The sequence below is a fragment of the Henckelia pumila genome, chromosome 4 (genome assembly GCF_033568475.1).
Source record: "Henckelia pumila isolate YLH828 chromosome 4, ASM3356847v2, whole genome shotgun sequence".
In the NCBI taxonomy this organism is placed as follows: domain Eukaryota; kingdom Viridiplantae; phylum Streptophyta; class Magnoliopsida; order Lamiales; family Gesneriaceae; genus Henckelia; species Henckelia pumila.
Window position 1 is genome coordinate 124622173 of NC_133123.1, and position 14296 is coordinate 124636468.

The 14296-nt window shown below is 42.5% G+C and overlaps 2 protein-coding genes across 2 annotated transcripts; one reads left to right on the top strand and one right to left on the bottom strand.

Moving 5' to 3' along the window:
• Window positions 1-8332: 8332 nt before the first annotated feature.
• On the bottom strand, window positions 8333-10075 carry LOC140861685 (uncharacterized). The gene is made up of 2 exons (XM_073264703.1): window positions 9471-10075; window positions 8333-9350 (listed from the first exon to the last, which is right to left on the bottom strand). Exons 1-2 carry the CDS (start codon window positions 10073-10075, stop codon window positions 8333-8335), a joined length of 1623 nt encoding a protein of 540 aa, XP_073120804.1.
• Window positions 10076-12378: 2303 nt separating this feature from the next.
• Window positions 12379-13758, top strand: LOC140867663 (baicalein 7-O-glucuronosyltransferase-like). The gene has a single exon (XM_073272713.1). The coding sequence runs from the start codon at window positions 12379-12381 to the stop codon at window positions 13756-13758; it is 1380 nt and encodes a 459-aa protein (XP_073128814.1).
• Window positions 13759-14296: the final 538 nt, after the last annotated feature.

Consider the following 14296-nt stretch of genomic DNA (forward strand, 5'->3'; position numbering starts at 1 on the left):
TTTTTGATATGTACCATGATGCTCTGCGCATCGTGGGGGTCGGGCCTACCCCAACTGCCGGCTCAGTCCTCCGAGACATGCTCTCCCAGGCTGACGCGGACTTTGTAAAAGGCCTTGGATGGGCTGAACTGCTACAACGCTCAAACACTGCTTCAGTTGAGGTAACTTACCTTTCTATCCCCTTTATGTTTAGCGCACTTCTTTCATTCATCTCAGTACCATAATTATCTTATCATTTTCATTTCAGGCCGCCGCCCTGAATGCTGAGGTGTCTCTCCGAGCCTCCATTGCTCGAAAGCAACTCCTCAAGGAGACCCGGGGTTTCGAGGCCCACGTTGCTGAGCTTAACCAAGCAGCTGAGGACGTGAAGCTTGCTTCTGAGAGAGAGATGGCCAATCTTCGAGCCCAAATGGAGGAGATGAGGATGGGCTTCCAAGCTGATCGACTGAATTCACAGAATGACCTCCGGGTCTCTGAGGTGCAGAAAGAAGCTCTGCGGAGTAAACTTAAGGGATCCCAGGACCAACTAGTTCAAGCCCTTCAAGAGCTGGACGAGGCCCGAGCTGAGTTGGCCAAGGGAACTGAGGGCTTCAAGGAGGCATTCCTGAAGTCCGATGAATTCATGGATGAGGTAGCTACCCAAGCCTACGGCTACCTAGCCAAGGGATTTGAAGGCTGCACTTAGCAGTTTAGGGCGGCAGGGTACCCTCCTGAAGGGACCCCTGTAGACTTCCTGGACCTAGACGGGTTTGCCCTTTCCCTCACCTCAGCAGAGGTAGCAAAGGAGGGCGAGGGCGAGGCCGAGCAGGGTGAGGGTGAGGATGAGAGTTAATTTTTGTTTTTATGGCTTTAAACATTTCCAAGTTTTTCCCATGTTATGCAAGCTCATTTCTTTTACTGCCTTCCCTCATGTTATAATAATCTTAGCTGACCTCATTAATAAACTAAGACGAGCTAAACCCCCGAACATAAGTTCAAAAAATAATATCAACACCTGAAGGTGAGTTGAACCGATCTCCCTGAGGGAGGCATAATAAATACTAAAAAATAATCTAACACCCGAAGGTGAGATGAAATGAGCTGAGCTCCCTGAGGGAAGCATAATAAATACTGAAAAATAATCTAACACCCGAAGGTGAGATGAAATGAGCTGAGGTCCCTGAGGGAAGCATCATAAATACTAAAAAAATAATCTAACACCCGAAGGTGTTGAGCTGAGCTGAGCTCCCGGAGGGAAGCATAATAAATACTGAAAAATAATCTAACACCCGAAGGTGAGATAAAATGAGCTGAGCTCCCGGAGGGAAGCATAATAAATACTAAAAAATAATCTAACACCCGAAGATGAGATGAAATGAGCTAAGCTCCCTGAGGGAAGCACAATAAATACTGAAAAATAATCTAACACCCGAAGGTGAGATGAAATGAGCCGAGTTCCCGAAGGGAAGCATAATAAATACTAAAAAATAATCTAACACCCTAAGGTGAGATGAAATGAGCTGAGCTCCCTGAGGGAAGCATCATAAATACTGAAAAATAATCTAACACCTGAAGGTGAGATGAAATGAGCTGAGTTCCTGGAGGGAAGCATAATAAATACTAAAAAATAATCTAACACCCTAAGGTGATATGAAATGAGCTGAGCTCTCTGAGGGAAGCATCATAAATATTGAAAAATAATCTAACACACGAAGGTGTTGAGCTGAGCTGAGCTCCCGGAGGGAAGCATAATAAATACTAAAAAATAATCTAACACCCTAAGGTGAGATGAAATGAGCTGAGCTCCCTGAGGGAAGCATCATAAATACTGAAAAATAATATAACACCCGAAGGTGTTGAGCTGAGTTGAGCTCCCGGAGGGAAGCATAATAAATACTGAAAAGTAATCTAACACCCGAAGGTGAGATGAAATGAGCTGAGCTCCCGGAGGGAAGCATAATAAATACTGAAAAATAATCTAACACCCAAAAGTGAGATAAAATGAGCTGAGCTCCCTGAGGGAAGCATCATAAATACTGAACAATAATCTAAAACCCGAAGGTGTTGAGCTGAGCTTTAGATGGCTGAGCTGAGCTGCAAAACTCCCGAGCTGAGCTCCCGAGCCGAACTGTCAAATATGCCAGGGAGTCTTAGCCGAGCTCCCGAACTCCCGACCTGACTTGACTTATGTTACCCGAGATCTTGAATGAACTCCCGACCTGACCTGGCTTATGTTACCCAGGAGCTTGAATAGACTCCCGTCCTGACCTGGCTGATGTTACCCGAGAGCTTGAATGAACTCCCGACCTGGCCTGGCTCATGTTACCCGAGAGCCTGAATGAGCTCCCGACCTGACCTGGCTGATGTTACCCGAGAGCTTGAATGAGCTCCCGACCTTATCTTCCCATGCTCCAAGTACTAGATATGCTTAAGTTAAAATGTGACTAAGGTAATGAGCTGAGCCAAAGTCAGAGGCCTAAGAGGCGTGACTAAGGTAATGAGCTGATCCAAAGTCAGGGGCCTAAGAGGCGTGACTAAGGTAATGAGCTGAGCCAAAGTCAGGGGCCTAAGAGGCATGACTAAGGTGATGAGCTGAGCCAAAGTCAGAGGCCTAAAAGGCGTGACTAAGTGATGAGCTGAGCCAAAGTTAGGGGCCTAAAAGGCGTGACTAAGGTGATGAGCTGAGCCAAAGTTAGGGGCCTAAGAGGTGTGACTAAGGTAATGAGCTGAGCCAAAGTCAGGGGCCTAAGAGGCATGACTAAGGTGATGAGCTGAGCCAAAGTCAGGGGCCTAAAAGGCGTGACTAAGGTGATGAGATGAGCCAAAGTTAGGGGCCTAAGAGGCGTGACTAAGGTAATGAGCTGAGCCAAAGTCAGGGGCATAAGAGGCGTGACTAAGGTAATGAGCTGAGCCAAAGTCATAGGCCTAAGAGGCGTGACTAAGGTGATGAGCTGAGGCATGTTTACATCAATATTTCTGAAAAGGTAACTGCTTAAAGATAAAAGTAGAAGGTAGCTTGCATGAATTACAACTTAAAGGAAAATTGAACTTGCAACATTTAAGAATAATATTTGCGTAAATTGTAAGCGCTCCAAGGTCTCTTCAGCATCTTCCCCTTTGAATCTTCCAAGTAGTAAGCATCTGAACTGAGCCTCATCACCAACTTGTACGGTCCTTCCAACTTAGGATCGAGTTTCCCTACAGCTGCATCTTGAACTCTTCTGAGTACCAAATCTCCTACATGAAATCCCTTCCTGCGCAGCCGACGATTATAGGATCGAGCTATCCTGCTCTTGTATGCCTCCATTCTGATGGCAGCAGCTTCTCTCTTTTCATCCAAAAAGTCTAAGTCTTCCATTCTCCATTCTCCATTTTTCTCATCATAGAAAATGATCCTAGCTGACTCTTCTCCAATCTCTGCTGGTAGGACTGCCTCATTTCCATACACCAGACTAAATGGAGTCTCTCCAGTCCCAATTCTCGGTGTAGTATGATATGACCATAACACACTAGGGAGCTCTTCCACCCAATTTCCTTGTGCTTTTCCCAAGCGCGTCTTCAAGCTTTGCACCAAAGACCGATTAGTCACCTTCACTTGACCATTGCTTTGAGGATAATGGACAGATGTGAAGTGTTGTTGAATTTTCATCTCTTTACACCAGGCTTGTACCCGAGCTCCCTGAAATTGTCTTCCATTGTCAGAAATGAGCTTTCTAGGTACTTCAAACCTGCACACAATATTCTTCCATAGAAATTTCAGAACTTCCCCTTCAGTAATTCGCGCCAAGGCCTCCGCCTATACCCACTTGGAGAAATAATCAATGGAAACCAATAAGAATTTTTTCTGAGATGGGGCTGGAGGAAAAGGACCCACAATATCAATTCCCCACTGGTCAAAGGGACATACAACCACTATCCCTTTCATCAATGCTGCTGGTTGGTGCTGGAGTCTGCTATGTCATTGACAACTATCACAAGAGGTCACCAAGGCTAGAGCATCTTTTAAAATAGTAGGCCAAAAGTATCCTGCTAAGAGCACCTTGCGGGCTAGAGAGTAAGAGCCCAAATGATTGTCACATCACCCCTCATGTATCTCCCTCAGAACATAGCTAGACTCCTTAGGACCCAAACATTTGAGAAGAGGTCCAGAGAATGACCTCTTGTAAAGAACTTCCTCCACCATCACAAAGCGGAGACTCCTCTACTTCAACCAATATGCTTTCTTCGGATCCCTTGGTAACTCACCCTTCTCCATGTATTTCAAGAGCTCTTTTCTCCAGTCACTCTCCTCCTGAGCTAATGGTGTGAGCTCAGTAAAGGGTGTCATTTCCACTTGCACAACTACTTCCCTGGTCTTCCAGTTATGAAGCGAGTTAGCCATCTTGGAAAGAGAATCTGCTTTTTCATTTTTTTCCCTCGGAATTTGCTCAAACATTACCTCATCGAAGAGACCCCGATCTTCCTCTATCGCCCTCATGCATTCCTTCAACTTTTCACTTTTGACTTCATACGATCCATTCACCTGCTGAGCTACCAGCTGTGAATCAGAGTAAAGGTACACCCTAGCTGTCCCAACTTGCTTAGCTGCTCGGAGACCGATTAATACAGCCTCATACTCTGATTCGTTGTTGGGAGCTCGAAAATCCAACCTAACTGTCAATCTGATCTCATCCCCTGGGGGGAGACCAAAAGCACCCCCACTCCACATCCTTCACTATTAGAAGAGCCATCAACATATACTTTTCACAAATCCTCTCCTTCCATATGTCTTGTCTCGGCCAGGAAATCGGCCAATGCTTGGGCTTTAATGGCTGACCTTGGTTCATACTGAATGTCATACTCATTGAGCTCCGTAGTCCACTTCACCAATCTTCCAGAAATATCAGCTCGAGTCAATATCCTTCCAATAGGGCTATTATTTAGCACCACAACGGGGTGTGATAAGAAATAAGGCATGAGCTTCCTAGATGTCATAACCAAGGCCAATGCTAACTTTTCTGTTGGAACACGTTTTCAGATCATAGATCTGATACCCGGTGCAGCGAAAGTTTAAAAATTTTTATATGGAACGATTCCATATCATGGGTATCAAATCCTAACGATTAAATTATGCAAGTAAAATAATAATAACAATTAATATTTTACCTCTTCAAGCTATGGCTTGATTATGGACTCCAACAGATTAAATCTGCTCTTGTTGTAAATCCCAGGAACTGATGACTTGCTCGATCAATCTCCGGAATTAGGTCCACGAACAGAAAACTAAAACCCTCTGATTGATTGCACTAGAAATCAATCAGATGTTTATCGAAGAGATTAAACAGATTTGATCTGTCAATTCAGAATGTAATTTTTCATAAAAATAACAGACTGAATTCTCTCAAAAATGAAGAAGGGATTTCAAAAATTCTCTTGAGACACTCTCTCAAATTTTTGAAAATTCCTTTTAATATTTAGATGTGATTTTCGAAAATTGCAAGAAGGAATTGTGTTGTTTTCGAAAATTACACACATATATATATAATTTCTAGATTTGATTAAGTTATATGTCTATTAGGACACTAACTCCTTAGGGCCCATAATCCATAACTTAAGCCCAACAAACCAAGCCTGTTATTATAAAAATTAATATAAAATTCATCATGACTCCGATTGATAAACTGATTTCACCAATGTGCACAGAAACCATTTCTGCACCTTTTAAAGTCAAGATAATTTTTATAAATCCGAATTCAGTGATTTTCAAAAATGTCCATCCCTATGTCATTTTAGGAAATTCCACTCCCTTTAGTTAAGAAGTCCAACTTCTCTTTCATTAAATTTAACTCTTTAAATTTAACTATCTCAACGGAAATTAGTAATCCATTACTTGTGTGACCCTCAATGGTTCAGGGATACAGCTAGCCATGGGCTCACAACTCCTTGTGACTCGGAACAACAATTTCCGACTTACCCATCGAATCATGGTAAGAGCGCCTAGCAACATCGCCCCATGATTCCCTAGGTATCACTGATAGTGCCTTCAAGAACCAGTAGGTTTTGGTTAGCGTACAGTATGGTCCCTTCATCCATATATCCCGATCGAATCAACAACCATTGGTACATCGAGAGTCGTTCAAGATTAGATAACTATGCAATGCATCTTGAAGATCAAATAGTGACATCGCATGTGCTACTAGGAAACCAAGTAACCTAAATCACATCGAGTACTCTGGCCAGAGATTTGTCACACTAATATCTCCTCAGATCGCATAGGATATCCACACTCGTAAGCGTGTGGTGAATCCTTGACAACAAAGCATCGGCTCCTATATGTGTCGTAACTGTACCCAATCCCGACACCTGATGACCCTCATAGAGTCGATAAATGAGTCAAAGTACAGTACTAGCATATAGAGTCTCCATGATGTTTCAAGTAATAAGGACTAATGGTGTACAACCAAAACCGCGGACTTATCCACTCAATTAATAATAACCACTTGGAAAGTCCGAATAGGGTAGTTCGATCATTCATCATATGAATATCCATTTGCATGCTTTGAACATCTCTATGTTCCAACCAATGAAATGTGGTACTCGACATCGCAAATGTTAGTCTCAATCTCGAGCGATCCTTATCCTTATTTGCGGACGGCTCAATTGACTAGGAACTATTTAGAATATACAGTGCTCATAAGATGTGTCTCATGATATTGATCTCTCTTTATTCACTATCTCATCTTACTTACACTATAGTATATTCAAGGTCTTTATCCAAACATCGTATAATACGTCACAACATAATAACATGATAAAAGATAAAGTAAATGTCATTATTAAAAGTGTAAATTATATTAAACAAAATATTGTTTATACATAGAGTCATTAAAAGCCCTTAGCCACAAGTTGGCTAACCGGGCACCCACTCTTTCATTTTCCACCTCCGAATACCAGAGCTCAGCACCCTTAAGGGCATGTGAGAAGAAATAAATAGGGTGCTGGGTTATTCCCTCTTGCCGAATAAGCACTGAATTGACCGCCCCTTCTAAAGCTGATAAGTAGATATACAATGGTTCACCCGGAACTGCCTTAGCCAACACAGGGAGTTCAGCTAAGTAATTTTTTAGTTCATCAAATGTTTTCTCACATTCATCATCCCATTCGAATTTCTTGGCTTTACGAAGCACCTTGAAGAAAGGTAAACTTCTATGAGCTGATCTTGATATGAATCGAGATAAAGTCGCTATCCTTCCTGCCAACCTCTGAACTTCCTGCATATTGCGAGGAGGAGACATGGACCGGATGGCTTTCACTTTCTCCGGGTTAGCCTCAATCCCCCTCTCAGTAACCATGTATCCCAAAAACTTACCTCCCCTGACTCCAAATACACACTTCTCAGGATTGAGTTTCACCCGATAAGTTCTCAAAGTTGAGAAAGTCTCCTCAAGGTCGGCCACCAATCCCACATCATCTAGAGACTTCACAAGGATATCATCCACATAAACTTCCACATTTCTGCTAATTTTGGAGGCGAACACTCTATCCATGAGCCTCTGATAAGTAGCCTCTGCATTCTTCAAACCAAAAAGCATCACTTTGTAACAAAAAGTTCCATGAGAGGTAGTGAAACTTACTTTGTCCTGATCTTCCTCCGCCAAAGGAATTTGGTGATACCCTTGATATGCATCCATGAAGCACAAGTACTGATGACCTGTTGTAGAGTCAACCAGCTGATCAATTCGAGGCAGTGGATAGCAATCTTTAAGGCATGCTTTATTCAAATCTCTGAAATCAACACACATCCTCCACTTGCCTGAGCTCTTAGGGACCAAGACCACATTTGATAACCAACTAGGGAACTGCACTTCCCTAATGTGTCCTGCCTTAAGGAGCTCATCCACCTCTTTCTTAAAGACCTTGTCCTTTTTTGGTCCAAAGTGTCTCTTCTTTTGTTTTATCGGCCTCACTCCCACAAGAGTGTTGAGTCGATGAACCATAATTTCGGCACTAACCCCTGTGAGCTCTAATATAGACCAAGCAAAAGTGTCTTTGTTATTCTTCAAGCAATCAACCAAGCTTTGCTTCACCGACGGGCTGAGATCAGCAGCTAATTTAACGACCTGAGTTCCCGGGCTTAAGTCCACCTTCTCATGACCTTCTTCAGACATCAGAAACACTTTCTGACCAAACACCCTCGGTGCCCGGCCTACTAAAAACATTCCTACCTTCCTCCTCTTCCTCTTTGCATCAATCTTTACCTCATTCACATAGCACAACCGAGCTGCCTTTTAATCACCCCGAACGACCCCCACTTCTTTTCCACTTGGGAACTTCAACTTCTGATGATAAGTGGATGCCACGGCTCGAAAATCACTCAGGGCAGGGCGTCCCAATATTTGAAATAGGATGGTGCATCCACCACAGTGAAGCAAGCCATTTTGGTTACTCTCTGCTCTCCATTTCCAAGAGATAACGGGAGCACTATCTGTCCCAACGGTTGCAAAGCATGACCCATGAACCCATATAACTCCATGGTGATTGGGTCCAACTCAAATCCTTCCAATTTCATTTGGTCAAGGGTTTCTTTGAAGATAATGTTCACTGAGCTCCCAGTATCCACAAAGATGCGAGCCACATCATAATTGGCTATTGTCAGGGTGACCAATAAGGGATCATTATGAGGTACCACCACATCCTTTAAATCTTCCCTTCCAAAACTGATGTTCGGATCAGTAGGACAGCTGAACTGAGAATTCACCTCAAAATTTTCCAACCTGCGCCCGTGAGCTTTGCGAGCCCTTCCTGAATCTCCATCTGTAGTGCCTCCTGAAATCATATTGATCATGCCCCTATGAGGGTGATTTGCAATTTGCTCAACCCTATCTTCCTGACCATTTCGCTGAGCTCTTCTTTGATGATCAGGTTGGTTTCCCCTTACTTCATTTCCCTGATTCCTCCATTGAGGAGCTCTGCCTTGGCGATGAGGATTTGCTCTCCAAGTCAGCTCAGCCCTGAGTCGAGCATCCTCAGAAATAATTCTCTGCACCTCCTCGCCTAGCCTCTGGCCGTCATTAGTGATATGCCCATACTCCTGATGAAAGTCGCAAAACTTGTCGGATAGTGGTAACCGCGGGCCTTTCTCAGCATTCCGGGGCCTCACAAGTGCTCGCCTATCCTCACATACTTGTATTGTCTTCTCCAGGCTTACTGAGAGTGGTACGTAAGGGTAGGGTCTCTTAACCCTGTTCATCTCTTTCGCAACCCTCTTTCTTCCTACTTCTGCCTTCCCTTCTCCCTTTGCTCCTAACTTGGTACTCGGCTTACTCCCGGACGTTCCTTCCTGTCTCCGTTGCCTCTGTGCATCCTCCAAATTCACATACTTCTCAGCTCGACTGAGGAGCTCATCATAAGTCAAAGGAGGCTTCTTAACCAAGGATTTGAAAAACTCTCCTCCCCTCAACCCTTGAGTGAAAGAGTTTACCAAGGTATCAGCAGTGGCAGCAGGTACTTACAGAGCTGCTGTATTGAAGCGCTGAACATACTCCCTCAAGGGTTCCACCTCAGATTGCTTCAGATTAAACAAACTGAGAGAAGTCTTCAAATATTTTTTGCTACTCGCAAATTGGTGCAAAAAGGCTGAACTGAAGTCATTGAAACTCCGGATGCTACCAGGTTGTAAGAGGTTGAACCATTGCTGAGCTGACCTCACCAGAGTAGTGAAAAAGACCCGACATTTAATTGCATCCAAATATCTATGCAACAGGGCTGCATTTTCAAACCTTCCCAAATGTTCCTCTGGATCTGAGCTCCCATCATACTCCTCTAAGGTGAGCTGCTTAAAATTCGCAGTGAGTTCTTCATCTAGAATAGCCTGAGCAAAAAGGCTTTCCCTCTGTATCGGCCCAGGCCGACCTCCGACTTGCCGACCCAATCTCCTGATCTCTTCCCACACCGCATCCATTTGGTTTGGCTGACCTCCAGGTTGAGGGGGAGGAGGTGGTGGATTCTGACCCATGGCTGTTTGTACCGTTTGAGTGATGAACTGGCTGAGCTGGTCTACAGTCATGTCTGCCACATTCCCTGCTCCCCTCCCTCTTCCTCTTCCTCTTCCCGCCATATCTATTCCTTAGCATAAATTTCCCACAGACGGTGCCAATTGATATATCTCAATAAAGTGATCTCCTTGGATTAGCTAACAAAACTCCTCCAATGAATGATGAGTTGATGCTGACCTGAAACCACGAATAAGAGTGTTAAAGGGGGGTCGGAAGGTGTTCCGGCGTATCCCCTCCGACGCTCAAGTCAGATGCTAGGATAGCGAAATATAGAGAGTGGTGTGTGCGCACAAGTGAAGATTCAATTCTACTAATGAAAATAAACCTGGTATTTATAGGAGTGGACTCCGGATATTACGCTTACCTTCCTTATCAAGAACCCGAGAATCCCGGGATTACGATCCCGAATATATAGGCGGAGATCTCGTTTGAATCTGACTTGACAAAGAAATTATCGACATGTACATCTTATCCGAGCTGAACTGTCGTTACTAAAACTCTATACTAATTTTCTCCCTGGAGTCATATAGAAAAGGGGTGATTGAGTAATTGAGGAACCCCTGAACTCACCCTAAACACTGATCCTAACATCTTAGCTAGCTTACAAAGGTTGTCCAATCCCTATACTAAGCTAACCCCCTACGGACATCGGAGCCGAGCTGAGATCCCATCCCGAGCCCCCAAGCTGAGCTCCCGACCCGAACTAGGCATTATGACGGGAGAGCTTGGCCGAGCTCCCGAGCTCCCGGGCTGGGCTCCCGACCCGAGCTAGGAATTATGATGGGAGAGCTTCGCCGAGCTCCCGAGCTGGGCTCCCGACCCGAGCTGCGAATTATGATGGGAGAGCTTGGCCGAGCTCCCCAGCTCCCGGGCTGAGCTCCCGACCCGAGCTGGGAATTACGATGGGAGAGCTTGGCCGAGCTCCCGAGCTCCTGAGGCCGAGCCTCCGAACGGTTCTGGCTGATTAGGAATTGATCTTTTATCTTAGGTTCATCGATGAGCTGGAGTGATTTCCTCCCCCGGGTATCATAACTCTATTTCAATTGTTAATCTTTATTTATAGTAGAAATTATATTTAAAAGTTTGAGCTTTGATCTTATATATGCGTATAACCCTAAAATTGATGTTCTATTTGAGAACCAAAATTTTCAAAGAGATGATATACGAAGCAAGAAAAGAATGTCAAAATTGTGTGAGCTAGCTTCGAAGGCACTATCAAACTCAAAGGTAATAACGCTCTTGAAACAGCCGTTGTCATTGGACATGTATGAACCATATGCTTACAATATCTAGCTACTATATTGTTGATTTTGATCTTAACATATACTGTTTGTGACTTTATTCATTAGGATATATATATTGTGTATGGTCATATTTGTCTATATGCTTGAAAAAACATATTGGGAAATGTTCTTGTACTTTCATCATGCACGTGCTATTACTAATTTCCATTTTTTTACAGGTGGTTGAGTATCTAACTTGTGCTACTTGTCTAAAGAAGTTGCTCTCTTCAACTAAAATACAAAAGTATTCTTAATTGTATCAAATACATGCAAAATAAAATACTATTGTCAGAAAACTACGTATACATATATATATATATGTATATATATAAGTATTCTTAATTGTATCAAATACATGCAAAATAAAATAATATTGTCAGAAAACTACGTATACATATATATATATATATATATATATATATATATATATATATATATATATATATCATGCACGTGCTCTTACTAATTTCCATTTTTGTATAGGTGGTTGAGTATCTAACTTGTGCTACTTGTCTAAAGAAGTTGCTCTCTTCAACTAAAATACAAAAGTATTCTTAATTGTATCAAATACATGCAAAAATAAAATATTATTGTGAGAAAACTACGTATATACATATATATATCATGCACGTGCTCTTACTAAAATGATTATTTAGGTGCAAAAACAATACATGTGTAACAACTCACTGTGACAAGGGATAAAACGTGTAAAATATAAAAGGTAAGGGCTAAGATGTTAATTATTAAAATTTCATAGGGGAGAAGTGTGTACTTTCAATATTTCACATCGGGTTTTCATGAAAAAAAAGCCTTGGAATTCATGGTGTAATTTTAAATTTGTCTAAAACGCCCTCCATCTCATCAAAATAACTATATGATTTTACTACATTATAATAATATTTTTATTTAATTTTATATTTTTCTTTCAATTTGAAAAATTAAAAACTTTGATTTTAAATTTTAAAAATACTTTATTCTCTATTTTTCAATTAACACGTACTTCTTCAACAAGTTTATAAATAGAGTAGTGTTTTTGTATCATATGATGCCCCATATATCGTTCACCTTGAATATTGTTAACAATGGCGGACACCGTTGTTCTTTATGCTGCGCCGGATCACCTGAATTCCATGCTAATACTCGCAAAATTTATATCCCAAAACCACCAAGAAGTCGTCCATGTCATCATACTCAGCACTGCTTCCATCTCCGCCGCCGCCACAGTCGCCGCCATCCCCTCAATAACCTACCACCGCCTTGCCGACGCCACTACTAGTACTCCCCCTCCAAGTCATGTCACCAATCCCATCGAACTCTCCTTCGAAATCTCACGTATCCACAACCCTATATTAATCGAGGCCCTTGAAGAAATATCCAAGAAATCAAGAATCCAAGCTTTTGTCATGGATTTCTTTTGTAATTCAGCGTTTGAAGTCTCTAAAAGCTTGAATATACCCACTTACTTCTATTTCAGCAGCGGCGGACACAGCCTATGCATGTTTCTTTACATTCCCACTATTCACGAAACCATTCGTGAAGACATAGGAAAGTTGAACGATTTTCTTGAGATTCCTGGGTGTCCACGAATTCACACGTCCGATATTCCCATTGGAATACATTTTCGAGAGAGGAACATCTACAAACACCTTCTGGACACCGCAATTAACATGGGAAGATCGGATGGAATCCTCGTGAACTCGTTTGATGCGCTCGAGCCTAAAGCTAAGGAAGCACTGGTTAAGGATTTGTGTACACCAAATTCTAAAAGTACTCCTCCGGTTTATTTTCTTGGCCCGTTAATTCCTGAAAGTAACAGCAAGGATGGTGTTACAGAGCACGAATGCTTGAAATGGCTTGATTTACAGCCACCAAGAAGCGTGATATTTCTCTGTTTCGGCAGAAAGGGTTTGTTTTCGGCGGAGCAGTTGAAGGAAATGGCGGTTGGTTTAGAAAACAGTGGGCATAGGTTTCTCTGGGCAGTCCGCAGTCCACCACCGTCGCAGGAAGAGGATCTGGACTTGGACGCTATTCTTCCACAGGGTTTCTTGGAGAGAACAAGAAACAGGGGATTTGTTTTGAAGTCATGGGCTCCTCAGAAGGAGGTTCTGAGACACGACTCCGTCGGGGGATTCGTGACGCACTGCGGACGGAGCTCGGCACTGGAGTCGGTGTCGTTCGGCGTGCCGATGATCTGTTGGCCTCTGTACGCTGAGCAGAAGTTGAACCGGGTTTTCATGGTGGAGGAAATGAAGGTGGCGCTGCGGCTGGACATGGCGGATGATGGGTTTGTAACCGCGGCCGAGCTTGAGAAGCGGATAAGGGAGTTGATGGAGTCAGAGAATGGGAACGGGGTCCGGCGACGTGTGGCGGATATGAAAAACGCCGGGAAAGCTGCGGCGGAGAATGGTGGATCTTCGGTGGTGGATTTGGAGAAGTTTATGAGTGCTGTTAATATATTATGAAAATAATAATGAACTAGCTACCTTATTTTTATTTAGCATTAATGCATGCATTATGGATTTTAATAAGAACTACAAATGGGAATTTGAGCATAAATGTCAAATAAATAGCCAATTATTTAATAAAATATTGTGTTTGTTATTAACTAACACTTGTTTTTTAAAAAATAAAAATAAAAAAAATCCTTGCCTATATAATGAGCTACTGTGAGTGTTTTTAATAGGGAACATGCAATCGTTACGCACAATAGTAGGCATTATATAAAATTTATTAATCAAGCATAAGGAAGTGAAATAGCGCAATTATAAAAATATTAACCATTAGGGTAGGCATTTCATCATCTAATATTCAATTAATATAATATACAAATAATTATTAAGATATATATATATAATATCTGTGCGGTTCAGTTCAAGTCCACCACACAAAATTTTCGATTTTATCATCGCAAAAACCGTTGTATAATCGTGTTTCCGACGCTTTTGAGACGTTTCAAGAAAACGTCGCAAAAACCTTTTGTCTTAAAACGGTGCGACGGTT

Bases quoted from the DNA above. Each gene is read 5' to 3' on its own strand.
- LOC140861685 (XM_073264703.1), bottom strand. From the start codon at position 10,075: ATGGCGGGAAGAGGAAGAGGAAGAGGGAGGGGAGCAGGGAATGTGGCA. The intron at 9,351-9,470 runs GTAAGTACCTGC...TGAGCTCCTCAG, and splicing joins CGCTTCAATACAGCAGCTCT to TCGAGCTGAGAAGTATGTGA.
- LOC140867663 (XM_073272713.1), top strand. From the start codon at position 12,379: ATGGCGGACACCGTTGTTCTTTATGCTGCGCCGGATCACCTGAATTCC.